The 18,400-nt window shown below is 45.6% G+C and overlaps 1 protein-coding gene across 1 annotated transcript; it reads right to left on the bottom strand.

Annotated features, from left to right (window-relative positions):
- Positions 1-3,024: 3,024 nt before the first annotated feature.
- LOC127777260 (zealexin A1 synthase-like) lies at positions 3,025-4,974 on the bottom strand. The gene is made up of 2 exons (XM_052303831.1): positions 4,027-4,974; positions 3,025-3,882 (listed from the first exon to the last, which is right to left on the bottom strand). The coding sequence occupies exons 1-2, from the start codon at positions 4,921-4,923 to the stop codon at positions 3,235-3,237; spliced, it is 1,545 nt and encodes a 514-aa protein (XP_052159791.1). The 5' UTR covers positions 4,924-4,974; the 3' UTR covers positions 3,025-3,234.
- Positions 4,975-18,400: the final 13,426 nt, after the last annotated feature.

Genomic DNA, 18,400 nt, shown 5'->3' with positions numbered 1-18,400 from the left:
TGTATGACTTACTATTATTATAGCACTTCTATATCCGTACCTAACTAAAAGATTCGTATTTTTTCTTTAGTCACACTTTTTTCGTCCGTCCGATTCCCTCCATCTCAGCGCGTGCGTGCGCAGATTTGAAGAGAAACAGACTCGAACTATAAAGCTAGGGTTTCTCTTCCGACATCTATACGACGTGGTTTTGTTTTGATTCTTGGGAAAACAGAAAGGGGAGAAGATAAGGATCAAAACCCCTCACTCAATTTCTAATTATCTCCATGGATGTGGACTGATTTCACGGAGGAGGCGGATTCAGGTGTCATCGGGCAGATGCGGCAATACGGACGAAGGTAGGAGACAACCCGGTAGCACTGGCCCACATGACAGTAAAAGAAGGAGCAAGGGATGCTGATTAGACTTGTAGTGCGTTGCTGGGCCGGATGCGTACTTGCGGGCCGAGGAAGAAGGGAGGAGAAGGGAGAAAAGTGGGCCGGCTAGGCTGCAGGCCGAGGAAGGAAACGGGCTGAAATTGGCCCAGAGAGAATGGAGAGTTTTTATTTAGATTTTTTTAAATAAATTCTTAAATGATGTTTGTATTATTAAAGTTAGCAATTGAGATCTGAAAATTTCAAGAAAATTCCAGAGAGTGTAATTAATCATGGAGAACTTCATTAAAAATTAAATTCAGCCATATCATTTTATTTCCACACTTACTTTACTTTTAAATTAATTTAAACACCTACCTACTTAAAAAAATCAAGTATTCCAGGAAATGTGTATTTAATTTAATTACATAATGTAAATCTTTCTCAAATTCTCCTCAATTTTCTCATCTTTTCTTCCCGTTGCAACACACGGGCATTTTTTCGAGGAAGATATTATAATTAAGTTTATTGCTTTCATCCAATCCATCCTCATCCTACCAATCAAATAAGCTTATCCCATCCTAAAAAAAACTTAGCTTCATCCTCTAAAATATAGATGGCTATATTACATCCAACCATAACCTTGAACCAAACATACCCTATCCGATTGATGAAACACTAGTGACCAAAGGCCAACTCAAGAGCCTAGACCACTTGCACAACAACCTAGGACCCAGGTTGGTCGGGGGCTATCACTAACCAACCTAGAGAAAATTGTCACCTGCCCTCACGTCCAACTCGCATACGGCCACACCTTACCTCATCATGAGTTCATGACTAAGATTATTTAAGTTGTGGTCTTATGATCTTCTCATCTTCTGATTTTTGCATCAATTTAGCCTAAAACTTAGGCTAGGATTTTGTTTCACTCTTATTTAATTTACTTCACAATTTTAGATGTTTATCATGTTAGTAATTGTTGGTATTTCTCAATGTCACAGCTAGAATCCGCAAGCGCACGGATATACTGATGTAGCACTTCCCCTACGGAGTATTCCAAAGGTATCGAATCCAAGAGAATGTGTATGATTATCTCCTCGTCAGGTTCATCCAAGGACACAAAGCTAATGTGGGCAGAGGGCAGAGAGGATTTCCTAATGAGAAACAGTGTCTAAGGAAAGCTTAACTTTAATCCTAACACAATACTTCAGGCACTGGCAACCCGCTGTTACCAGATGTCGCTCTACTACGTAACCGGACAGGGAGTACTTGAGTGCTCTTGAGGGCTGTCACCACCTCTACACCTACCTCAAACGTACTATGGGATACGCAGCAACCACTGCAGATTAATTATCTAGACACCGCATCTACGCAATTAATAACTACTCTAGTGCCGATCAAACACTAAAGCAATCACTATAAATAAATAGACTATAGTGAACAATGATCCCGTATGCTAATTAGGAACTAACCAAGAAGTAATTCTCACTAAGCAAATCTTAATTACTCAGAATGATATTTCTATTAAAGCAGAGTAAATAACAAGATACAAAAGTAGGAGGAGATTACCGACAACTCCGGGATTCCTCCGATTCCTTCCACCTTACCCTCTCCCTATTCTAATATACAATAAAGTATACTAGAGCCTCTTATAATTCAGCTTATGATTTGGTGTGTGTTTACAAGTGAGGATGAGAGGGGTATTTATAGGTGGAGAAGTGCCTTGGGAGTGTGGAGATGCTCCAAGCATCCAAAGAGCATCATCTCTCTTGTGTTGCCAAGCGTCCAAGCTTATGACGGTTTCTACCGGTGAAAACGGCCATAACCGTCATTGGGGGGCGGATTGCTACCGAACTGAACTTGGGCTGGGGCGAACGGCCTCTGCTAGGGTTCGGCCGAACTCGGGGGTTCGGCCGAACCTGGGACGGCTCCATTTGCTCCGGTTTTCGTCCTGGACACTCATTTTGGGGCCCTCAATTCATTGTATGAATGTTTGGCCCATATGGAGGTGTTTAATTGGGTTTATAGGTCCAAAACTCCTTAAGTTCGGATACGAGTTTGATTCTCATCCTCCTTCATGTATATTTCCTCTCAACCTTGGTAGTTTCACCTGCATATGAATATACACCAACACTTGTGGAAATTATTAGAAATAAGCCCTACCACTATGTTGGATGTTTACAATTATGGTCTTATGCTGGTACTGACGGTGTTAATTCGATACTTAACAGCCATCAACAGTAATGTTTATTTGTGTTACTTTAACTGATACATGATTTATCTCTTCTCTGTCTCTACTATTATAAAAATTGAAGATGTTTCCGCAGTCCGTCATCTGTGTTTGAATCGATTATAAAAATTGAAGATGTTTTCGCGGTTCGTCATTCGTGTTTGAGTCAACTTTAATTTTATGTTTTAGTTTTAGTCTATATCTCTTCTCTATCTCTATCTCTATCTCTACTATTATAAAAATTAAAAATGTTTTTGCCGGTATTTTGGTACGTCATCCGTGTATGAGTCGGTTTTTAAGTTCGTTTGCTTTTAGAAATACATATTCGCATTTGAGTCAGTTTTTAAGATGGTAATATAGAAGGAATCATATGAGAAATATGTTTAAAAAAACTCGCATGCTAACTGAGACGATCGGATTTCTAAGTGCAGCTAATGATTTCCTAAAAATATATATATCCAAGTGAACTCCCACAGTGAATTTTATCTTAACTAAACCATATAACAATAATAAGATTAAAATAAAATTCACTCGTTGTAATGTACAGGTATTTTTTCAAATCAAATATATTTAAGCCCTAAGCGCCCATATTACCGAGTTTGTTTAGGGCCCTTGTAAATATAGCGCCGGCTGGGCCGGCGACGTCGATGACTAGACGCCCGGCACGGGCACTCTAAGGATTGGACGGAGCAGGAGGTTGGCCTTGCGGCGCGCCGTGATGCCGAACGCCTCTGTCATGTCGAACTCGGTCGGGTCAGCCACACCGGAGGCCTCCCAGTCGAAGTGGAAGAGCAGGCTGGCGAGTGGGAGCTCCACGTTTGCGAGCCCGAACGCCATCCCGGGGCACATCCGCCGGCCGCCGCCGAACGGCAGGAGCTCGAAGTCGGCGCCCTTGAAGTCCACCGCGGCGGCCGCCTCGCCGTCGCCGAACCGCTCCGGCCGGAACTCCTCCGGCGAGCCGCCGGGCCAGTACCGCTCGTCGCGGCCGATCGCCCAGGCGTTCACCAGCACCTGCGCGCCGCGCGGCACGTCGTAGCCGAGCACCCGGCACGGCTCCCGGCACTCGCGCGGGAGCAGCAGCGGCAGCGGCGGGTGCAGCCGGAGCGTCTCCCTGACGACGAGGCGCAGGTACGGGAGCTCGCCGACGGCGAGCGCGCTCTCTGACACGGCGCCGGCCGCCTCGAAGTCACGGCGAACCTCGGCCGTCGCCTTCTTCATCGCCGCCGGGTTCCGGATTAGCTCCGCGAACGCCCACCCCAGCGTCGTCGCCGACGTCTCGCAGCCTCCGCTGATGACATCCTGCGTGTGTTTCATCGTTTTTGTTATGATATGAAGCTGCGTGATCGAGCATTCGAGCTGGCCATCATGGCAGAGAAAAAAGAAGAACAGCTTGGAAAGACACCATGAAACCATTGTTCATAAGAAATGCTGCTAGTCACTCACAACGACGACGCATTTGACGGCGTCCATGTCGAGAGGGAACTCCAGCCCGCCCTCCTTATGTATCCTCAGCAGCACGTCCAGAATGTCTTCGCCGGCGCCGCCGCTGCCAGTCTTCTCCAGGTGCGCCTGGATGATCCCGTCGAGGACGGCGAACATCGTGTCGCGACACCTCTCGGCCTGGCGCACGGCGCCGCTGAGACGGCCGGCGAGACGCGACGACGGCCACAGGTCCGCCACGTTGAGCCCAGCAGCGAGCTCGATGGCGCGGTCGAGCTGGCGGAGGAACACGTCGAGGCCCGCGCACCGCTCGCCCACCACGGCGCGCACGGTGGAGTCGGCCACGAGCGCGCACAGCGCCGCCCGCAGCTCCACGATCCGCCCGTCCGCCGCGGCCGCGGCGACCGCGCGCAGCGTGGCGGCGACCTCCTCCTCGCGGATGGGGCGGAAGGACAGGACGCGGCGCGCGGAGAGGAGCTCCGTGACGGCGATCCTCCTGAGCTGGCGCCAGTAGTCCCCGTACGGCGCGAAGGCTATGTCCCTGCCTCCTTTGGTGGCCGCGCGCACGCTGGCGCTCAGCGGCCGCGACGCGAACGCCGCGTCGTGCGTCCGCATCACCTCCCGCGCCGCGTCCCGCGACGACACGACCAGCGTGGGCACCTCGCCGAGCCGGAGCATCATGACCGGCCCGTGGCGGCGCGCCAGGTCGCGCATCGCGCGGTGCGGGAGCTTGCCGGCGAGGTGGTGCAGGCTGCCGATGACCGGCAGCTGCCATGGCCCCGGCGGCAACCGCAGCCCGGCGTCGCCATGTGCCGCCGCCGCCGAGCGCCTGCGCTTGGCGAACAGCACGACGAGCAACGACACGAGAGCTAAGCCGAAGTAGAAGTAACCATCTGCCATTGCTGTGTCGCGCAGGCAGGATGCTTGGGCGCTCGGCTAGTGTTTGCCAATTGCCAGTGTGGGTGCGTACAAAATGGAGTGGAGGAGAGTGGAGACGGCTCGTGGATCAAGGGGATTTGGTTCTTAATCTGTAGTGAATAGTGATGTCGTTTTCAGCATGGAGCTCCATAATCCGGATGCGACGAAAATGCAGTTAATTTGCGTGAGGACAAATGAGTGTTACCTGGTTTATTTCTGGTCATTTATAACGTTAATCGTAAAATGGGTATAAATTAACCGGTTAGGTTTCTGGAACCTATTTATACGGATTTAAATTATAAAGAACAGGTACAATAACAGGCTATAAGTCAGCTACAAATATATTTTAAGGAGATAAATGAGGAGAGAGAAGGACAGCTGGCTACAGATTTATAGCCAGCTATAGCACGGACTCTAAGACGCAGTGTGTGTATAATATATGAGACCAGGTATTAATAGTGTAGTATGTAACTATTGTATAAATAGACTATTAGATTTAGTTATAGATGAATTGGAGCTAGTAGTTGGCTATACTATTAAACTTGCTCTAAGTAGGCATAAGCACTTGTCTTTATGACTAATTATTATTAGACGATGGGGCGCGCCAATGGCATGCCTCCTGTGTGTTGCTTGTTCGATCATCTATGTGGGCATATATGTTTAGTTTTTGTTTTTAAGACAATAAAGAAAAAGGGATGAAAGAAGCTAAAGGTAAATGTGAAAGGCATATAATTTGTCTATTCGGTAGTCACTTCTTAGACGTTGATGCTTAGACGTTGTGCACTTGTGGTTATAATATACTCCCTCCATCCCTAAATATTTGACGCTGTTGACTTTTTAAAATATATTTGACCGTTCGTCTTATTAAAAAAAATTAAGTAACTATTAATTCTTTTTCTATCATTTGATTTATTGTTAAATATACTTTTATGTATACATATAGTTTTACATATTTCACAAAAGTTTTTGAATAAGACGAATGATCAAATATGTTTGGCGTCAAACATTTAGGGAAGATAAGAGTAGTTCATGCACTGACATGCAAGGCCAGCATACGCCAAGCAGTACCAAATTGACCTATGTACAATTAGTGTCATCCTGAAGTGGTATATATACTTCAAATGGGAATATCAGTACACAAAAGCATCCATCTATGGCATAAACGGCAAGTGTGTTACTAAAATCGCAAATAATAAAGGTTGGTGCAAAATCACATACATTGACGAAACGACCAGAGACCCACATGATATTGTAAGCTCCAGGTTGCAACCTGCCGAGTGACGACAAGTCGACAAGCACATTTGTGCTCCAGGTTACAACCTGCAAGATGACCACAAAATCGACAAGCACATTTGCATGACACTGCTCTAGATATGGCAGTGCAAATTTCACTACCAAACTTACAAAGAGGGGGTTCGCCTCCTAAGTATAACAAATATCAATTAACATCTTCCTTAAAGGGAGGCGCTTCCTAAGTATATCAAAAACATCAATTAATATCTTCCTCATTATTGGCTTGGAAGAAACAAAGGTAACACTCGCAAATTGTTTAGAGTTTATGCTCAGTTATTAACACCAACAATGACCAACGTGTAAAAAGAAGTAGCTTCAAGCAGGCCCTGTGGAGTAGTTTTCCAGCCACTCGAAGCTGACACACTTTGGTCTTTTGAGCGCAAATCAGCTGTATCACTAATAACGTGTCAGCACTTGTTGGTTGAAGAAGCAAATATAGAGGCAAAGCGTGGAAGGGAAGTGGAGTATTCGCGCGTTCTAAAATAGATTTGCTATTCGATTATAAGTTCAAGATTAAATTAGTTACTACATTATATAACCAAAACGGATAAACAACCGCGAGAGCTCCAGATAACTGTTCAGCAGGATCCGCTGTGAGCATCAACATTACGACACGATTTTTTGACATGCAAATACCGATGATATGTTCTTATAATCTTATATCTTAATCAACAAGATGGCAGTAAAAGAGCAGCGAAGATGAATTGAAGTAGTATTATACCTTACTAAGCTCAGCGACATCGGAGGCACAACTTCATACAACTTGAAGATCTGAAAGAGGATAGGTTGATATAAATCACATGGAGAGTTGGACTGAAGTCATGCAATTGAATGAACATTTTAGACTAACCAGTTGGAAAAGTGGATCCTCAGGCAAGTAATTCAGTGTAAACTCCCTCTGACAAGTATATCATGGAACAATCTTACGCATAACTCCATGACCAAAGCCAGGAACAATCTACAAATAAATCCGTCCTGATATTAGTATATTTGAATTTTAATTCAAGTTCAACAAAAAAAGTAAAAGTGATAATATATTTGAATTTTAATTCGAGATTCAAACAAAAAATCTGTGTTGAAGATCATTAGAGAGAGAGGGGGGGGAGAGAGAGAACAAATCCAACATAGCATGGATGCACAATCAACTTGAGTTCACTGCTTAGCAATGAACTTTCAGAAAGTAGAACACACCGTTTGCGGAGTCCCCCGTGTCGTCCTCCCTCACGGGCGACACGGGAGGCGGACACCACCGCCGCCGTCGTCCGTTCCCCCCCTACCTTTGCCGCCTCGCCACCGCCCGAGCGGCCGCCGGCAAAGCCGCGCGGCCACAAGGACGGCGGCGGCGGGGCTTCGTCTCTCCCTCCCGTCGGCGGTGGGGGCACCGACGCGGCCTGGGGCGCGAAGACGGCGGCACCGGCCTGCCCGGCCGGCTGGCGAGGTGAAGAAGGCGGCGGGGTGGAGGAGGCGGTGGCGGGTTGAAGGAGGTGGCGGCGGGGTGAAGGAGGTGGCGGTGCGGCAGAGGATGCAGTGGCAGCGAGGGCGTAGGAGGCGAAGTTGGCGGCGGGGTGGAGGCCGTGACGACGGGCTTGCCGGCGTGCGGCGACGCCGGATCTGGCTCCCCTAGCGCCGGATCCGGCACTCCCCCACCTGGATCTGGTCTCCCCTGCGCTCCTCGCGCGGCGGAGGCGAGCGGCCGGCTTCGGTGGCGACGGCGTGGGCAGCGCCCGGTGGTGCGGCGGCGGGCGAGGCTGACTCCGCGGCCATGGAGGCGCGCGGAACCCGTGCGACGGCGGCGGCTTCGGCTGGCGCAGCACTGGCGGGGCGGCTCGGCCAGCGACGGCACAACCCAGCACGGCACGGGCAGCGGTGCGTGGCCGGCGGAGGCCGGCATGGTGGCAGCGGTGCACGGCAGGCGGAGGCCGGCACAGTGGCGCTGGTGGCGGCGGGGTTTGCTGGCTGCTTGTGGCGGAGGGCGACGGCGCAGCGGCTTCTTTAGCGGTAGTGGCGGTTTGCGGAGACGGCGGCTGGTGTCGGCGGCTGGTGACAGCGGCAGCGGCGACGGCGGTCGGCTTGCGGCGGTCGTGTCTGTGAGGCGCTGGCGAGGTCGCTAGATGCGGCAGCGGCTAGCGACGTCGTGCAGACGATCGCCGGCGATAGCTAGTGGAGGCGGAGAAGGAGTCGGGTGCGAGGTGTGGATGGCGACGGGCGTTCGGCAGCAGCGGCTGCGGTGGTGGTGACCGTGTCTGCGGTCACTGGAGGCATGACGGCTTCGGTCAGCTAGCCGAGGGCGTGGCAGACGGCTACTTCTTGCTGGCACGGCATTGTTTGGAGGAGGGGTCGGAGACCGGCTTGGCGCAGAGAGGCGCAGCCGATGGCAGCGGAGGCCGGCTCGGCGCGAGAGGTGCGGGCGGTGGAGAGGGAGGCCGGCGTGGCGCAAGAGGTGCGGCCGATGGAGGGAGGCCGGACTGGCGCGAGAGGCGCATCCAGTGGAGGAGGCCAGCTTGGCGCGAGAGGCGCGGCCGGCGGTGAAGGAGGTGACCTCGGTGTGAGGGAGAGCTGCCGGTGGGTGTGGCGCGGTCTTCGGCGCACGAAGGCTGGCCGGCGGGGGGCACCGGTGCAGGGGTCCCACATGTCGGCAGAGCTTGAATGGTGGTGGAGCATCGGGGCACCAGCCGTGGAGTTGCATGTGGTGAGCAGCAGGTGAAAACCCAGCCCGATCTTGGCCGAACCGGCAACGATGATTCCCCCTCCTGAGGGCGTTGTCGTGATGTCTCACTCCTCAAGGGTGGTTGCAGGGCGAAAGCCCAGTCTTGGCTCCTTTGAGCCCCGACGGACGGCGGCGGCGGTTCTTCCATCGCTTTCTTCTTGAAGACGTCGTTTTGGCATCCCCTAGGGGGTGATCTCGTGTAGGTTCTTTTGTTGGTCTAGCGGCGGTCGGTCACGCTTAGCGGCGGCCGGTCCGGTGCTTGCCTTCTCCCAGGCTTGTGTGTTGGCGCTGTCGATGTGTGGGTGGTGGTATATTTTTTCCTTTATCTTGGTTATGACCCTCCAGGGTTGTAATCTTGTAATTTTTTCCTGCTCTATCAATAGAACTTCGCACCGTCTCGTGCAAGTCGTTCAAAAAAAAAAAACTTTCAGAAAGTTGGTGTTTTCAGTTAAAACACAATCATATGCACCTTCTCTTCAAATAGATATACTGAAATACCTTTCCACTATTTAGTGTTTTCCACACACTCTTTGAGCTGGTCAGTTTTAATGTCACTACCAATCTGACCAGTTATAGGTTTGATCCACAACAGCACTTCCTGCATTGCATGTTGACTATGGTGAGTTCATACTTCATAGTTCACACAAATATCGATTTAAAAACAAAAAAAATGCATATGCTCCTTTAAAAGAAGAACTGCACCATATGTTCTAAGCCAATAGCACAGTGAGTCCTTGTTTACCAGGATGTGAACGCATACCTGATTAGACATGCCATGCAATGGTCTGGCGAAGCTGTTGAGCGCAGCTACAAAAGAAAGATAAGGACCTTCCAGAGCACTTCCAACCTGTAATTAATTAATATCATCAGTGCATATTGAAGAGGCCTGTGCCCAAAAATGAGTCATGAGAGATGCAATGGCCAACAAAAGAAAAATAAAAGGTCATAAGTGACAACACAAGGGCTTGAAACAACCTTGTACGATAGTGTAAAAATCCTAAAGCTAATGGATTGCTGCAAGGTTTTCCATGGTAGATTATGAGGCTACCTTATACTATCACCACAACCACTTCTACCTCGAACATAGAGATTCAACTCTCAGGATCACCATACAACCAATTACATTAACTTTTTCCAATGCTTTACCACAAGGCCACACTAATACACACCATGATTTTTCTAGATATACAATAGATAGATAGTCTCAATATCGTAGCTTTGATGCTATTAGATAAAATTTAGTCACTACTATGAATTTCGTAAGGCTAACAACTCCATGTGTAGTCAGCAAATCCTTCACAACAGGTCGACAACGGTTGAACTAAATAAGAACTCACCTAAAACTATTCCGCTTAGTTATGGTCCAATGCAAGTTCATAATCCTAGTTGAACTAATTGGTTTATCCATGCATACTAATATATCTCTGATACATAGTAACCATAATGAAGAAAATCAAAGGCTTGAAATGGCATCAAGTGCAATGGTGCATGCTAAAACTGTAGCATATAAAAAGGAACAAGGATGATACAACACCAGGAGTGATCGTTTGCAGGTTGAGATCAACTGTAGTAACACTAACAAGAAAATCAAAACTGAAGCCAAAGAAATAATAAATACGATATGCACTACGTTTCCGCATTCATGATCACAGGAACAACCAGGTGGGGGTAAAGGACGCGACTACACAGAGACCGGTATCGCGATAGCGCTATCGCGCGACGCGCGCATCTGGCGATTCTGCGCCGCGCGCGCGCCCCATGCCAAAAACGGAAACCACGTTTTTCCTGGGCCCCCACACGCGCCATCGCTAAAAAAGGAAAGCGCGCGCTTGCGCGCGCAAGCGCCGTGCGACGCACGCGTCACTAGCTGGCGTGGGCCCCACCTAAAACAGCGCAATGCGTCTCTCTCCCCCACTCCAACCCATCCGGCGACATCAATCCACACACAGCCGCCACGGCGGTAAAAATCAGAAAAAAATCGTCATCTTGGAAGAGAGGAAGGAGGAGAAGCAAATCCAAGAAAAATATCCAGGTAAAGTACACATGAAGTTCAAATTCTGTCTTCTTGAGATCCATCCAAAAAAAAAGAACTAACCTAGAAACTTTTAGATCTTTTCTGTATTCTTCGAGAAACAAATTGATATGAATCTGTGCTATAATTTTGTAAGTAATGAGCTGTAGTCTTGTTTTCTGTCTTCCTTCTTGATTTCTGTCTTCCTTTATACCCCAAATTCACTTTCTAGTGCTGCTGAGAAAAAAGGTTGTAGAAAAGGCATGAGTACTGGTGTTTCAAAAAACTCAAAGCAATTTTTAGGAACATGCAACTTACTTCCAGATAAACTTGAATTCACAATTCCTAGTTTACAGTTTACACAGCATGAAATCATCCCATCTAATCATCCCATCTAGTTACCTCTCAGTGCAATCTGAACAGAAAAGTTACTTTACTTCCCAAATTAAATTTGAATTTGCATCCCCTAGTTACATAGGCATGAGTGCTGGTGCTGGAAATCTCATAGCAATTTTAACAGAAGTCTCAGTGCATTTTTAACAGAAAAGTTACTTCTAACACTTCAATGAGTTACTTCCAGGAAACATTAAGTTACTTCTCACTGTGTATTAAGTTACTTTTCACCGTGCATTAGGTTCTCATAGCAATTTTAACAGTCTCAGTGCAGTTTTAACAGAAAGTTACTTGTAACAATTCAATTAGTTACTTCCTAGAAACATCGAAGTTACTTCCCTATAAACTTGAATTTACATTTCCTAGTTACACATTTTGCACCTTGTTTCTATATACAGCATGATGCATCACCTAGTTGCGTCTCAATTTCATCTTGTACTTCATCAAAACAAATTGTGAAAAAAAAAATCATTAGTATAGCCACTGGTCTTAATTTGAGAAAATTGCTTCCTAGAAAGCATCTAAAAAAGACATGTAGCAAAAACTAAAGTTACTTCTCCCCCCCCCAATTACTGAATTACCTCAATGAATGTTCTGTATAAACTTTGTTACTAATAGTCTGAAACACATGCAGCAAAAATGAACTTTGACCTCAACAGTATCCCGGAATTAGTTTCTGGTGAAAATGAACCTCCATGATGAGATGCAAGTATTTGAAGAAATGTCAGAACATGCAGACACAATGCATACTAGTGTTGCAATTGGCGCAACAACTGCTACTGCCAACACAATTTCAAGTAAAGACTCTGGAACAGATGAACACAATTTCAATTTGAACACAATTTCAATTTGAGATCTACGAGGCCATGGAAGCCAACCCCCTCTATTAGTCGCTTTTGTTCGCCACTCATATGGGGATACAACTTTATAAGTTTCATAGGTGAAGCCCTGCTATTTTCTTGCTGCAAATGTATAAAACAACAAAAAGAAAAATAAAAAAACATGAGCATTTGTTTATTTTTTTAAAAAACATATATAAAACAGTTGAAAAAAGGGTAACTGAACCAAGAAGTAACTTGCCATTAAGTTAGTTCTAGAAAATAACTTGCCCTCAAGCAGCAGCATCAAAATATTTTAGGCACGGCGAGAAGTAACTTAATGCACATAGAGAAGTAACTTAATGCACAGAGAGAAGTAACTTCAGGCACATCGAGAAGTAACTTCTTACTTGTTAACAGAAAATCTCAAAGTAATTTTAACAGGAAGTTACTTCTAACAAATCAGTAAGTTACTTGCTATGAACATGCAACTTACTTCCAGATAAACTTGAATTCACATTCCCTAGTTACACAGCATGATACATTCCATCTAGTTGCCTCTTAGAGCAATTTGAACAGAAAGTTACTTGTTATAAAACTCAAAAAGTTACTTCCTAGAAACATGCAAGTTACTTCCAAAATAAACTTGAATTTGCATTCCCTAGTTACATAGCCATGAGTACTGGTGTTGGAAATCTCATAGGAATTTTAACAGAAGTAACTTAATGCACAGTGAGAAGTAACTTAATCCATAGTGAGAAGTAACTTAATGCATCATAAGAAAATGTAGTGCATTGGAAAAGGCAAAACATTGCTTGAGGGCAAAAAATGCATAAAAAAGGTGGATGCTTAATACCTTTGATCTGCTCCTTTTTGGAGGAGGTTGCTCTATATCATCTGCATGATCATCTCCGATACTTCTTTTCTTAGCACGTTGCGAAACCCCCCTTGTTTTTTTACTTGGCTCTGGTTTGCCTAACATGCCTTTCTGTACAATGGTTTTTCTTTTTCCCATTCCTGGAAATACATTTTGGATGTTAGTAATCAACTTCCAACTAACCATCGATCAACTAATAATCAACTTGCAACTAATAATGTTAGTAATCATTTTGGAAATTCATTTTGGATGTTAGTAATCAACTTGCAACTAACCATCGATCAACTAATAATCAACTTGCAACTAATAATGTTAGTAATAATTTTGGAAATTCATTTTGGATGTTAGTAATCACTAGTAATCAACTTGCAACCGGAAAAATCTACATAAGCCAGAGAGAGAGAAATTTAAATACCTTCAAATGGAACCTGAGATCCACAAGCTGACGCTTGAGGGGGCGAATTCCACCGCAACCTTGCGCTCGCCGAGAGAGGATGAACTAGCACCTGATGAATGAGGGAGAGAGAGAGAGAGGGGAAATAAGGGAATAGGAGAGAACAAACCGGGAGGTTTGAGGAGCAATTTGCGCAGCGAAAAACTGCCCAATCTCTCCACCTCCCCGGCACAAAAAACGCACGGAAAAACAGCCCCATCACTCCACCTCTTCGGCTCAAAAAAACCGCAACGAAACCGCCGCATCACACCGCAACTTACCGAAAAAATGGCCGCCGGATTTGGAGGAGAGAAAACCACCTCCGCCGTAGCCTACACTTCCCACCGCAACTGCCGGCGCGATGAGAGGAAACCGTCGGCCCCGCGCCTCCGCCATCAGCTCCGCCGACTCTGCCGACGCCGGCGCGACGAGAGGAAACAGCAGCAACTCCCCCACCCCCCCTTCGCCACGGATTTCGCCGGAGATTCACGCCGCCTCCGCCACTCTCTCTCTCTCTCTCTCTCTCTCGTCGAGCGCCACCCAAAAAATTTGAACAGTAAACCCTCGCTTGTTTGGTCGGAAAATGTGACGCGTAAGGTCGCTCGGTCGGCCGGTCGGGACGCGCGGCGCGCGCCGGATGGACGCCACGTCACCAAGCGCGGATCGACGGCTGCCACGCGTGTCGCGCGATAGCGCTAAATGGAGAGGCCTCTCCGTTTAGATTATAGGTGGGTAAAATCAAACCAAGTGCTTTAGAAATAAATGTAGAGATTAAAATAAGGATGGGATCTTTCCTGTTTGTGCTGTCTCCTAGGCCAATTGGATCATTTAGCACTTCAAAGTGCCACCAGGCCCATGCAGACCCAGCTGCCCAAGCTGCTGCTCGTGCGGTCGATCCCAAGCCAGCCGCAGGTCACGCTCTTTTTTTTTTTTAGCGGGGGGGGGGGGGGGGGGGAGGGTTGCCACATATGTTTCCGGATACGGTTTTGGACCTTTTCTTTTCCTAGTAACTTGAATTTATCTTAGAAATCGAGCCAATTTTCCTGCTGACGGGCTTGAAAGCTTCTAAAGGAATCCCTTGAAGTCTTGGAAAAGCAGAGAAGACAGTTCTTGTGGGCGGGAAACGAAACCATCACAGGAGGGAAGTGCAAGGTGAATTGGATGCGGACTTGCCTTCCTACTGCCTCGGGAGGTCTTGGCATCCTGAGTCTTGAAAAATTCGCAAGGGCCCTTCGATTGCGATGGCTCTGGCATAAATAGAAGTCACCGAAAAAGGCTTGGGTGGGGTCAAAAACACCTGTGATGAAACTGACAAGCTGTTGTTTGAAACAGCAACAACAATACAAATTGGAGATGGAGCGAAAGTGAAGTTCTAGGAGTCGGCTTGGCTCCAAGGGCGAAGATTGAAGAATGTCACACCACTAGTCCATGTGGCCTCTAGGAAAAAGAGCAAGACCCTCAAACATGCTGCTTTGGCAGATCAATGGTTGCACGACCTTGCTCTACCAATAAACGAAGGATGGACAACGGATCTGATTGACCAGCTCATCACCGTTTGGAGCGCTGTTCAGAATGTACACTTCATGGAACATGAAGACCAGATCACCTGGAAGCTAAATAACCACAGCGAATACGCGGCCACCTCAGCTTATAAGGCGCAGCTCCTGGGTACAACATCGTCAAATTTCGACACCCTAATATGGATGCCTTGGGAGCTGCGCAAGTAAAAGACCTTTGCCTCGCTGATACTCCAATACAGAGTGTGGACATCAGACAGACTAGCCACCAGAGGCTGGCCCAATGGTTCCACATGCCCTTTATGTCGCAAGACTCAAGATATGGCTTTCCACCTGCTAGCAGAATGTAGATACACAAGGAGAATCTGGAATGAAATCGTGCAGTGGGCAGGCAGCGACTATCTAAGACCTTGTAGCTGGCAAGCAACTTTGACGGTATGAGTGGTGGGAGGCCACCGTAAGCATACAGGAAGCACACACTAACCTTGCTTGTGAACTAGGAGATATGGAACGAAAGGAACCGGAGGACTTTCCAGCATAAGGAGTTGCCAGCGTCAACTCTGCTAGCCAAGATAAAGGAGGAAGCAAAAACGTGGGGGCTGGCAGGCGCGAAAAATCTCGCCGCCTGTTTGACAATGTAATTGCCTATAGTTAGGACCGTGGCCCTAGTTTGTTTCCTGTACATTCTCCCTTTTTGTACAGTTTTTTCTTCTCTATTTAATAAAATTGGCAGCCTAGTCGATTCGTTCAAAAAAAATTATCTTAGAAATCGAGGTGCCACATGAACCAATCAGATGTTGACATAACAACATTAGAAGCATTGATTGATTGATTGATTGGTTGATTAATAAGCCCTGGGACGTTGTACGTATTTCTCTTATGTTTCAGGATGCACATGTCAGTTTCTACAGCCATTACAGAAGCAGTATTGGTATACTACTACCTTCATTATAGTTGTGTGTTTCTGTGTCCAACATTTAACCACTATCTTATTTGAAAAATATATGAAAAAAATAAAAAATAGTCACACATAAAGTACTATTCATGTTTTATCATCTAATAACAATAAAAATACTAATCGAAAAAAATTTTCAAATAAAATGGACGGTCAAATGTTGGACATAAACCGTGCAAAACTATGATATTTCTGGAACGGAGTTAGTACAAAGGATCACGAGGTCACCAGTCACGAGACTAAAAAAAGCATGCACATTTACTTCACATTTATAGTAGAACGTCATGCTATTATGCAACTCCTGTGCTACATGCGTAGTAGGGGTTACATAATGTTTACAAAATGTGGAGACACAAGATGTAGAGGTAGGACATACTCTCATTCATTCATTCATTGCTCCAGAGTATAATAGTGAGTCTTTTACCTTCTATTTATAGGCATATATAATACATATATGAAAAGTAAGGTGAAGGGTCCAATAAGTATATTGGGCTGGGTCTTCATGGGCAAGCCCAAATGTTTCTTAATAGGCCAGACTTATTGCGTTGGATGAGCATATATAAGGACGTAACTACACAGCTAGTGGTAGCTGGTTTGACTCCATCTATAAGAGGCACCATCCACCTATACTTCAAATATAATTTTCTCTTGAACTACTCATCCGATCTACGATCCGATTACACCGTTGTGTTCGTAACAATTAAATCTTTACAACAAGATCTCACATGATTATATTTTGATGAAAAATCAAAAATTACTTTTATGATATGTCTAAATTACTTTTAGATTTCACTAAGTTACTTCTTAGATATATAAAAGTAAATTCAGTAAAACCTAAAAGTAATTTACATATATTATAGAAGTAACTTAGAACAAAACGAAGGTAACTTTGGCATGCCATTTGAAGTAAATCCGTTGTAGAGATAAAAACATGACTCTATCTAGAAATTAAATTAATCCGCATAAATTATGGAATTAACTAAAAAAATAATAAAAGTAATCACCTCATAGCATTATGAATGTATAGGAAATATTTTAATCAAATCTAAAAGTAACTTATATATATATATGATAATTTGTTCAATGAAAAAAGATATTAATTAAAGTTACTTTCTTTTTTTATAAGTTACTTTTATAATATATATGTAAATTACTTTTAGGCTTGACTGAATTTACTTTTATATGTCTAAGAAGTAAGTTAGTGAAATCTAAAAGTAATTTAGACATATTATAAAAGTAATTTGTGATTTTTCATCAAAATATAATCATGTGAGATCTTATTGTAAAGATTTAATTATTACGAACACAACGATGTAATCGGATTGTAAATCGGATGAGTAATTTAAGAGAAAATTTTATTTGAAGCATAGATGATAGGAATATTTTCCCTACTTGTTCAATGGTTAGTAGCAACTAAAACTCCTAAAGTACTTAGCATGTGGGTGTCTCTGGTTAAGACTAATTGGAGAGGTCTCTCCAATTAGATTTACCGCATATATAACGATGGTTGCGTTGGATAAACTTATATACTATGCGACATATGGCCAGTGGCGGATTTAGGCTATTTCTGTGGGGTCGGCCGACCCCACAGCTTTTTGAAAAACGTCCATAAACCTCAATTTTCATGTATAAATCTAAAAAAATTTAGAGAAATGATCTCACTTAAATACAAACCACTGATCTCATTGGTTTAAATTCCTGGCTCCGCCACTGCATATGGCTGAGGAGTTGTGACATCTGTACTGCGCAACGAGCTACTATTTAAGTGTTCGACGAAACGTCGGTGATCTCGGCTAGACGCCGGGCACGGGCACGCGGAGTATGGGGCGAATGACGAGGTCAGCCTTCCGGCGGACACTGATGCCGAATGCCTCGGTCATGTCAAACTCGGCTGGGTCTAACAAGCCGGGCACCTCTCAGTCGAAGTGGAAGAGCAAGCTGGCAAGAGGGAGCTCCACGTTGGCGAGCCCGAACGCCACCCCGGGGCACATCCACGTTTGCTTCTCCCGGATGACGTTTTGTCCTTTAATTTACAATTGAAACTTGTCCTAATTGATTGATCTACTTAAGTTCGCGTGTGGCACGTGCCAGCGTAGCAGTACGTTGTACCGTTGCAGCTCATGCGTGTGTGTTAGTACCAACGGTAGAAATTTGCTAGTACTTGCTTTCCCTGCTTACCGTACCATGTGCAGAGAAGCTCAAATGGCCATTTTCATCGGCAGAATAGGGTAGGCAGCTGGTTGCATCGAGCCGAATCACTTTGGCAAAGCTGCCTATTATCATTGTTTCTTAACTATGACAATGCTTTAAGCCAGACGCCCGATCCATAATAAAAAATTGGGCGCCGCTCTCCAGTACACTACGTTGTCATTGACTATAACTAACCTCTATTATTTCTCTCATTTTTTATTCACAGTACATATCTGGACATGCATGTTATGTTATGTCTAACCAT

The sequence above is a fragment of the Oryza glaberrima genome, chromosome 6 (genome assembly GCF_000147395.1).
Source record: "Oryza glaberrima chromosome 6, OglaRS2, whole genome shotgun sequence".
Lineage (NCBI taxonomy): Eukaryota > Viridiplantae > Streptophyta > Magnoliopsida > Poales > Poaceae > Oryza > Oryza glaberrima.
Note: the sequence above shows the minus strand (reverse complement) of the source record. Positions and strands in the feature narration are given on the sequence as shown.

Excerpts from the sequence above, each read along its gene's own strand:
- LOC127777260 (XM_052303831.1), bottom strand. The coding sequence starts at position 4,923 with ATGGCAGATGGTTACTTCTACTTCGGCTTAGCTCTCGTGTCGTTGCTC. Across the intron at positions 3,883-4,026 it reads CCGTCAAATGCGTCGTCGTT|GATGTCATCAGCGGAGGCTG; the intron begins GTGAGTGACTAG and ends AAACACACGCAG.